At 35.2% G+C, this 9,393-nt stretch overlaps 1 protein-coding gene across 1 annotated transcript; it reads left to right on the forward strand.

The window, feature by feature from the left end:
* The first annotated feature begins 1,276 nt into the window (after positions 1 to 1,276).
* mocos (molybdenum cofactor sulfurase) lies at positions 1,277 to 9,189 on the forward strand. Its single transcript, XM_077197068.1, has 15 exons — positions 1,277 to 1,512; positions 1,804 to 1,893; positions 2,008 to 2,074; positions 2,864 to 3,514; positions 3,615 to 3,691; positions 3,771 to 3,970; positions 4,198 to 4,314; positions 4,972 to 5,367; positions 5,477 to 5,639; positions 6,328 to 6,412; positions 6,627 to 6,751; positions 8,166 to 8,262; positions 8,457 to 8,598; positions 8,679 to 8,783; positions 8,904 to 9,189. The coding sequence occupies exons 1-15, from the start codon at positions 1,341 to 1,343 to the stop codon at positions 9,018 to 9,020; spliced, it is 2,604 nt and encodes an 867-aa protein (XP_077053183.1). The 5' UTR covers positions 1,277 to 1,340; the 3' UTR covers positions 9,021 to 9,189.
* The last annotated feature ends 204 nt before the right edge of the window (positions 9,190 to 9,393 follow it).

The raw sequence follows: 9,393 nt of genomic DNA on the forward strand, positions 1-9,393 counted from the left end.
AAATCCAGTCTAGGCAAATATCAGCCAATGAGCAACTGAATGCTATCGGCAGGGCCTATGTATGATGTGCACTATTTGTTGATGTCGTGCTCTAGAGGCAGTTATATGCAAATGTATTTGCATGTGTGACATCACAGATCCTGTAATATCAAAACAAGCCATTTTTGGTGCTCGATTAAATAAATGCTTTGTTTATAGGACGTTTTAGAGGCATGGATCAAGGCATGTCATGATCCCTTTAACTAAAAGTAAAACCAAAACTAAAACTATTAACAAACATTTTTGTTCATTTAAATAAAGCTGAAATAAAATAAAATGGTCCCACTTTATATTAAGTGGCTTTAAGTACTATGCACTTACATCGAAAAAATAAGTACAATGTACTTATTGTGTTCAGGTTGTATTTAAAACACTTTTGCTGCTATTGAGGTGTGATACGGGTAAGGTTAGGGCCTGGTGTGGTGGTATGGGTCGGTTTAAGGGTAGGTTAAGGTGTAAGGAAGGGTCAACTGTGTAATTACAAATGTAATTACATAAATTAATTACAGCTGTAATTACATGCAGGCATTTTCAAAATATAAGTACAATGTAAAAACATGTATGTACACGATAAGTCCATTGTATCAAATTATTAATTTCAATGTAAGTACATAGTACTTAAAACCACTTAATACAATGTGGGACCAATAAAATAAACTTAAACTAAACAAAATTAGAAATGTTGCATTGGCAAATAACTGCAATAAGTTGAAGTTGTCTTAAAATTACAATACCTTTACACTCTATCCATAAATCCTCGAATTGCTAATAGGACTGTTATTATATTACAACATAAAGTGTATTGAGTGTGACTGTTTATCTATTTTCATACTTAAAACCCCCTGTAACATGTATTACTAAGTCTTCTCTGGATATTTTATTAGCTGCCGAAATTTGACCGGTCTCACAGCTCTCATTCTGATACCAAAACTATTGTGACCTGAATTTCTTATTATCAATGGTGAAAACAGTTGTGCTGCTTAATATTTTTTGAGTGTAAACTGATACATTTTGTGTTAGTATACCTTGATGAAGTATAGCCTATAGCTACTAATGAAGTATTCATTTCTTTGAAAAAAAATCTTACTGATCCCAGTATTGAACTGTATGTTGTGTATGTTAAATAATATGTTGTTCATATCTGATTAGTTAACTTCCCTCTACACGTGAGTCCATCAGACATGCTTCAAAAACGTCATGAGGTTCTAATAAAACTCCACTGTTTGTCCAGCAGAAAAATCAAGTCACACTTTGGACTTTGGTATCGCTTCCATCAATTGGACATGGTGAGTGATACATAAATGCGCGAAAGAGGGAGCTCTTGTGTCTTCCTGACTTCAGAAATGGAGACTCAGCCTTTGCAGGACTTCCAGGACTTATGCACCTTTGAGAGTTTTAAGAGTTTCTGGCACTATTATGGTTACGGCGTTGATCAACAAGAGCTGATAGATCGGGAATTTAAACGGATTAAAGGTAAAAAATAAGAACCTTAAAACCTCCGTCCCCTAAACATGTCAATTACGGCATGCGGTGCTGTTACCTACTCTCACGATTTAAAAATGTAACAATGTCAATAAGGTTTGTGTAGTAAATAACCGATTTTTGGATAAAGAGCAGCCTCCTACTACGTTTGTTTAGCGGTTGTTTACTTTCTCTTTAGTTGTTGTGTTTTGGTTAGAATGCAGCGCCCTCCGTTGGTCTTATTGTGAATGCACCTAGAGGCTGAATAGTGGACACTGAAATGTTCTTCCTTCTCTTTTTAAGGTGTTACATACCTTGATCATGCAGGGGCCACGCTATTTCCTGAATCTCAGATTAAAGAATTTTATGATGACATATCTAGGAATGTTTATGGTGAGTTCCTTTACACTGATGAACAATCGTATGCATTGTTGAATTTACAACTTCACATTACATAACATCAAAATAATAATTTGCTGTTGATCTTAACATTCTTTTCTTTCTCAGGCAATCCTCACAGTCATAATCCCAGCAGTAGGCTAACACACGACACTGTGGAAAGTATCAGATACAGGTAAGACCTTTTGCACCCTCTGAATTTTTCATCAGTAATAATAAAGAAGACTAATACCATTTAAATGTATTATTATTATTAATAACAGATACAAAAGCAATATAATACGATAGTGTTTGTTTTATTTTTTCCTTCAAAAAGAACATTAGAGCATAAACCAAAAAGAGAGAAAGAAAATAGTGTGTATATACAGAATATATATATATATATATATATATATATATATATATATATATATTCCGTATATACACACTTTTCTCTTTCTTATATATTATATAATTATATATTATTTTGATATATGCACATTATATATATAATAATGTGCATATATCAAAATAATATATAATTGCTAAAACTAAAATACAAATAATAATTAAATGATAAAGGTAAATAGAAATATTTAAAAAACAAAATTCAAAAACTAATACAAGTGACAAAAGCACATACTAAAACTTTTAAATTAAAATTAAATAATGAAAAAAAAATCGAAATATTAATAAATAGCATAATAGTTTATAAATAATACTTAAATAACACTTCAAGAAGTAAACAAAATATGGTGAACAAAAAGAGCAAAGATCACAGAGAAAAACATAATACAAAAAAAAGAATTGGGGAAATTGGCCTGAATTGATACCGATTGAGCGTTAGTAATATTTAGTAGTATTATAGCAGCTAATATTTTTATTAAGATCTTGATATATATATATATATATATATATATATATATATATATATATATATATATATTATGTATATGTGATAGCTCCTTGTTTTGAACGCCTGCAGGATACTGGAACATTTTAATACATGTCCTGAAGAGTACTCAGTGATTTTCACTTCAGGATGTACTGCAGCACTGAAATTAGTGGCGGACACTTTCCCCTGGAAGGCCGTGTCAAAAGAAGAGCCTGGAAGTCAGTTCTGCTTCCTCACTGACAACCACACCTCTGTGGTGGGCATCCGCGGTGTGACTGCGCTCCAGGGAGTTGACACAGTTTCTGTTCTACCTCACCAAGTGGAAGCAAGAGCAAAAAAACCCCAGACTCCGACAAACGGAGAAGGGGAGTGTTCCACACCTCATCTTTTCTGTTATCCTGCCCAGAGTAACTTCTCAGGCAGAAAATATCCCCTCAGCTACGTGAAAGGAATTCATTCTCAACAGCTCTATCCAGCATGTGAGCACCGTGGTCGATGGTTTGTTCTCCTCGACGCTGCCTGTTTTGTAGGCTGCTCTCCTCTGGATCTAAGCCAGTATCCCGCTGATTTTGTGCCAATATCTTTCTACAAAATGTTTGGCTTCCCGACTGGACTCGGAGCCTTGCTGGTGAGGAATGAGGCTGCTAAGGTCTTGAGAAAAAGTTACTTTGGAGGAGGGACAGCAGCAGCGTATCTTGTAGAAGAGAACTATTTTGTACCAAAGGCAAATGTAGTCAGCAGGTGAGATATTTGACCTCTAATTGTTGGCTAGCAGCATAGTTGATGCTACTGTAGCTGACAATATTTGTTTAATGTGTATTTTTTTTAATGACTTTATTAGGTTCGAGGATGGCACAATCTCCTTCCTTGACATTATTTCTCTCCATCATGGTTTTGAAACGCTTCAGAAACTTACAGGTTCATAAGTTTATGGTTAACATGTTTAGGATTCTCATTCTGATGACCTACATTAAAAGTTGATGTTTTTGGTTTTCAGGGAGTATGATGAACATTCAGCTTCACACATTTGGTTTGGCTCGCTACACCTATATTATCCTCTCGTGCCTGTGTCATAGCAATGGAAAACCTGTGGCACAGATCCACTGTGATAGCGACTTTCGGAATATTGCTGAACAGGGTGCAATTCTCAACTTTAGTCTACTGGACTGCCGCGGACAAACAGTAGGGTATTCTCAGGTCAGTCAGGAATTGCCAAACGTTTTTTGGGTTGTGTTACGTTCTCCCCAGATTAACCTGTAAAAAAAGGTATTTTCACTGTACAAACAAATACTGTAAACTGTTTTATTTAAATAAAACGGTTTCTAATTAAATCTGACTACAAATTGTGCAGATAATGAAGAAAATGTAAACCATAAGAATTAGATTGACTTTGTCTTTGCTTATTTTTTGTTATTTTTTTTCAGGTGGACAAAATGGCCAGTCTCTTCAACATTCATATTCGTACAGGCTGTTTCTGCAACACAGGAGCCTGCCAACATTATCTGGCTATCAGCAACCAAAATGTAAAAAGAAACTTGCAAGTAAGTGGACGTCTGCCAATTCAAACTTTGATGTTTGCTTGGCAATTAGATCTTACAGACAGACAGACGGATGGATGGATGGATGGATGGATGGATGGATGAACGAATATAGATAGATGGATGGACGTAGATAGATAGATAGATAGATAGATAGATAGATAGATAGATAGATAGATAGATAGATAGATAGATAGATAGATAGATAGATAGATAGATAGATAGATAGGTGGAACCTAACAAACAGATAGACCGATTGATGGATTGATGGATAGATGGACAGAATGATAGATAGATAGATAGATAGATAGATAGATAGATAGATAGATAGATAGATAGATAGATAGATAGATAGATAGATAGATAGATAGATAGATAGATAGATAGATAGAGAGGTGGATAGATATACAGATAGGTGGAACCTAACAAACAGATAGACCTATGGATGGATGGATGGATAGATGGACAGATGGACAGAATGATAGATAGATAGATAGATAGATAGATAGATAGATAGATAGATAGATAGATAGATAGATAGAGAGATAGAGAGATAGAGAGATGGAGAGGTGGATAGATATACAGATAGATTGATAGATGGATGGTGAATGATGATAATAAGATGTTTGAAGTAATTGTTAATGAATGGTTCTTTTCAAGGCCGGTCATGTCTGTGGCGACAACATTGATCTGGTTGACGGACGTCCCACAGGATCCATCCGTGTGTCTTTTGGATACATGTCCAGTTTTGAGGACTGTCAGAACTTTCTTCGGTTTGTTGTGTATTGTTTTGTGAACAAACCACTAATCCTGGACCAAAAGAGAATAACCAGGTTGAAGTCAGCCGCACCGATGGAGTCATCAGCATCTTATCACCTGCCATCAATAACTAATGGTCAACTAGGGGATGAGATTGAGCAAGTTATCACCCCTTCACCTGAGAGAATAACAACACCATCTGAAGGCACTGTGTCAAAAGAAGGAAAGAACAATGGCATTAGCCATACTCTAACCAACCTCTTCATCTACCCTGTCAAATCATGTGCATCATTTGAGGTACAGAAAAGGTTTTTATTTTATTTTTTATCTTTCTATGTTTACAATGAAAAGCTGGTTAAAATCAGTTTTCATTGCAAGTACTCAGTTGTTGTGATTGACCTAACAGGTGACAGAGTGGCCACTGGGACCACAGGGTTTGTTGTATGACCGTTTGTGGATGGTTGTGAATGAGAATGGGGTTTGTCTGAGCCAGAAACGGGAGCCAAAACTGTGTCTCATCCGACCTATCATCTGTCAGGCCTCCAACACACTGCAGCTGCAGGTCTCAGGTCAGACCCTTGCATTTCCCCAGTAGTGTACTACAAAGAACACCACTACAGCTTTTTAAAAAACAACAACTGACAACATCTCATGAGATAATGTGAATAAATTACACATTTTAATTTAGTAGACAGTGCCTTTTCAAGTACTATGAAAGTGCAGTGCTACTACAATGATAATACCAGATGCTACCATGTTATTTCTTTGTATGTGCCAATAGACACTATAAAACAAACAATGAAAAACATATATTTCTTTTTATTTCGTTTTTATTCTATAATGTCATTTTAATGTCCGAATTTAAATTATGGTCTCACTTTAAATTTAATGTCTTTAATTACAATCTACTTAAATAAAAAATATTGTTTTCATGTTGTATTGCAAAATTCTGCTATTAAGGTGGAATACAGGGATGTTATGGACAGGTTTAGTGGTATGGATAGGTTTAAGGGTGGGTTAAGGGGTAAGGGAAGAGTCAACAGTGTAATTATAGATGTAATTACAGAAATTACATACAACTCTGATTACATGCAGGTATTTTTTTTTAAATATAAGTACAGTATGTACACAATATGTGCTTTGTATCAAATTATTAGTTTAAATGTTACTACCCAAATCATTAATAATATATTCTCTAGTAATGTATTTTAATGTGTTCAATGATAAGCTAAAATAATGCCTTCTCTTTTGTCTCAGGCATGGAAGCGGTCACTGTACCCTTGGAGACCAGTCTAGAGAATTCAGATCTAAGAACATCCCAAAGCAAAGTTTGCGGTGACAGGTATGAAGATAAAACACAAGCCCACCAAAAAATGTCATGGAGCCCTATTATTTTATATCATTACAGTATGCATTTAGACATTTGTTGAGCTTAAAATGTATAAACTAACTGTTTCATATTTTTATAGCTTGTAGCTTATATAATCTATATAATATAATACTGCCGCTTATTATGAATCTTGTTGTAGCTTAATATGAATCTGTCTTTGGTGTAGGGTTCAGACAGTGGATTGTGGGGAGGAAGTTTCTGCCTGGCTTACTGAGTTTCTGGGAAAACCTTGCCGTCTTATAAGGCAGAGACCGGAATTTCTGCGTGATATGAAATTTGGACAAGGGAAATGTAAAATACAACATTTGCATTTGGATTTGTTTTTTTGGAATGCTACAAAATCCTGAAATCCTTAATATTGTAGTTTAAATTTAATCCTTCATAGAAATATTATCTGTATTAATATTTATGCCGGCTACACGCTACACGATTTTAGGCCTGATTTTCACTCGCATGCAGTTTGTGTATGATCAAAGACGCGATCTGAGAGAAGCGCAGATGTCGAGTCCTGCAGTGTGAAATGTATTATCGACTGGAAATTACATCGACGAGGACCTACAGCCAATGAGAGAGTAAAAAACAGGGCAAGTGAAAGGTCAGGCGGAGGAGTCATAGACCTGAACAGAACATCAGCAAGCATGGCTTCTGCAAGCAACCATTCTTGTTTTATTTTTTGCGCAAAACATCTCACAGACAACTTGGATCGCAAGCTTCTTGCGAGCTTCCAAAAAATGAAGTCTCACACGAGAACTCCTGTCTCACAACTACTTGTTAGATCTTTATTGTCATTGCATATGTTTATACAACAAAATTTTGTTGGAGCAATCCGATCTGCAGCATTAAAATAGAAATACAAATTTTTTACATCAAAATACATTTAACCCTTAATATAAATAAATACTCTAAAAATATACAACAAATAAAACACAAAAAGCCATTGCATAGAGGTCATTGGTGCCCAGAGTCTATTTTTGCATTAGCCCCAATAGACACATCTTACCCATGGGGTTGGGTGTGAGTCACTATTGCACATGGTCCATTATTGCATTAAGCCCAGGTGATACAGCTTTGTCTGAGTATGTGTGTTGTATGCATGTGTATGTGTATATTTGTCTGTGTACATGTGTATAGGTAAACTAAGTGTTAGTGGTATTGATGGAGGTTAAACTGACAGTGTGTCTGCCTCAGTGTGTCTGCGCTAGAAAGACTGTTTCTAGAGTAATGTAATGTGTGCAATGATCAGCCGTGCAATGTGCACACAACAGCACAGTCGTGTTGTGTGAGAAGAACAGAGATCCGATGACTTTCGTGTAGTAAAAATTGTGTAGTGTGTTCCCGGCATTAGATACAGTATATTATGAAAAGACCGTGTTAAAGTAAAAGTCATTCAATTTTAGATCTATTACTTGCTCTTGCATTCAGAATTCAGCATTTTTAAATCGTGGAAGTCATAAGTCTTAATTGTTTCTTGCAAATCAGTTAGATTAAATAGAGAAAATTGAGACTTGCTTTTCTGATTTTTCTTCAGAGATAAGAACCTAGAAATTATGTTTCAGAAGAGACCTCAACAATGTCTCAAACTCTGCTCAGATTTTCCAAGCTATTGTAACTAAGTCTATGAAAAATATTATTATATATCTCTGTACTCTGTAGTTAATCTATGTCAACAATTGTTTCACTTTTTTCCTGATGTCTCCCTATCCAGCCTGTTGTCCCACTGCTCTCTCTCTGGTGAATGAGGCACAGTTTCTGCTTATTAACAAAGCCAGTGTGTCTTTTCTACAAGAGCACATTGCCAACAGGTATAGTAATGCCCAATTCACTTACAACAGCTACAAATGACCAATACAGTATGTTATTGCTATTATATGGCTAATAGATGACTTTTAAATTGCCAGTCTGTCTGTTTAAATCGTCAGCCAATAGTGCTCTGCATATATTACGTACATTTCTTCATTATTTCAGGATGTTTTTTATAATCTGTTGCATTTTAAAGGCACGATAGTGAGAATGAAGGAACATGGAGCAACATGGAGCAGCTCATTCAGCGTTTCAGGGCGAATCTGGTGATCTCAGGACAGGAGGCGTTTGCAGAGGACGACTGGTCTCAATTGACAGTAGGAGGCACCCAGTTTCAGGTTGGTAAAATATGTAATGGATACATAATTGGCTAGAAATCAAACAGATGTTCAGGTCTCTTCTTTATGCTTTATTTAAGGTGATAGGGAGATGTGGCCGTTGTCAGATGATTGGAGTTGATCAAAAATCAGCCACTAGGACCCAAGAACCCCTTAGGTCGCTTTCTGAATGCAGAAGTGGAAAAGTCTGTAAAAACAAAACTTCTCATTCTTATTTTCTGCCTTTGTTTGCTTTTACAAGACATGAAATGTCTAATATATGAAAATCACATTACTTCTGTTTTCTCCTCTGCTCTTGTTCTAAGGTGACTTTTGGTGTTTACTTGGCTCACCAATCAGCAAGGAACTCCACTGCTATCTCCATCTTATCCATAGGGGACCATGTTATTCCACGGATATCAGAAACTACTGAGAAACTTTAACAGTTTTTTGTCATTTCAGTTTGATTTTTAAACTGTGATAAGAGCTGCATTTGAATGAACTTTTTAATGCATTTTATGTGGTGTATTTGTATTCATATATAACGACATACTATAACAGACTGTATACATTTAGCATATTTAATATAAGAAATAAATCCAATTTGTGACACGTTCAGTTGTAATAGTGAATAAAATTCCCTATTTCAACAGTGTATATATATATATATATATATATATATATATATATATATTTATATACTGTATACAGTACATATATATATATATATATATATATATATATATATATAGTGATTACTAGTTTGAGAAATTACACATTTCCTTTTACAGAACATGTCTTCAACATTTATGGTCT

The sequence above is a fragment of the Siphateles boraxobius genome, unplaced genomic scaffold (genome assembly GCF_051911475.1).
Source record: "Siphateles boraxobius isolate OS27281-9 unplaced genomic scaffold, OSU_SipBor_1 37, whole genome shotgun sequence".
Classification (NCBI taxonomy): Eukaryota; Metazoa; Chordata; class Actinopteri; order Cypriniformes; family Leuciscidae; genus Siphateles; species Siphateles boraxobius.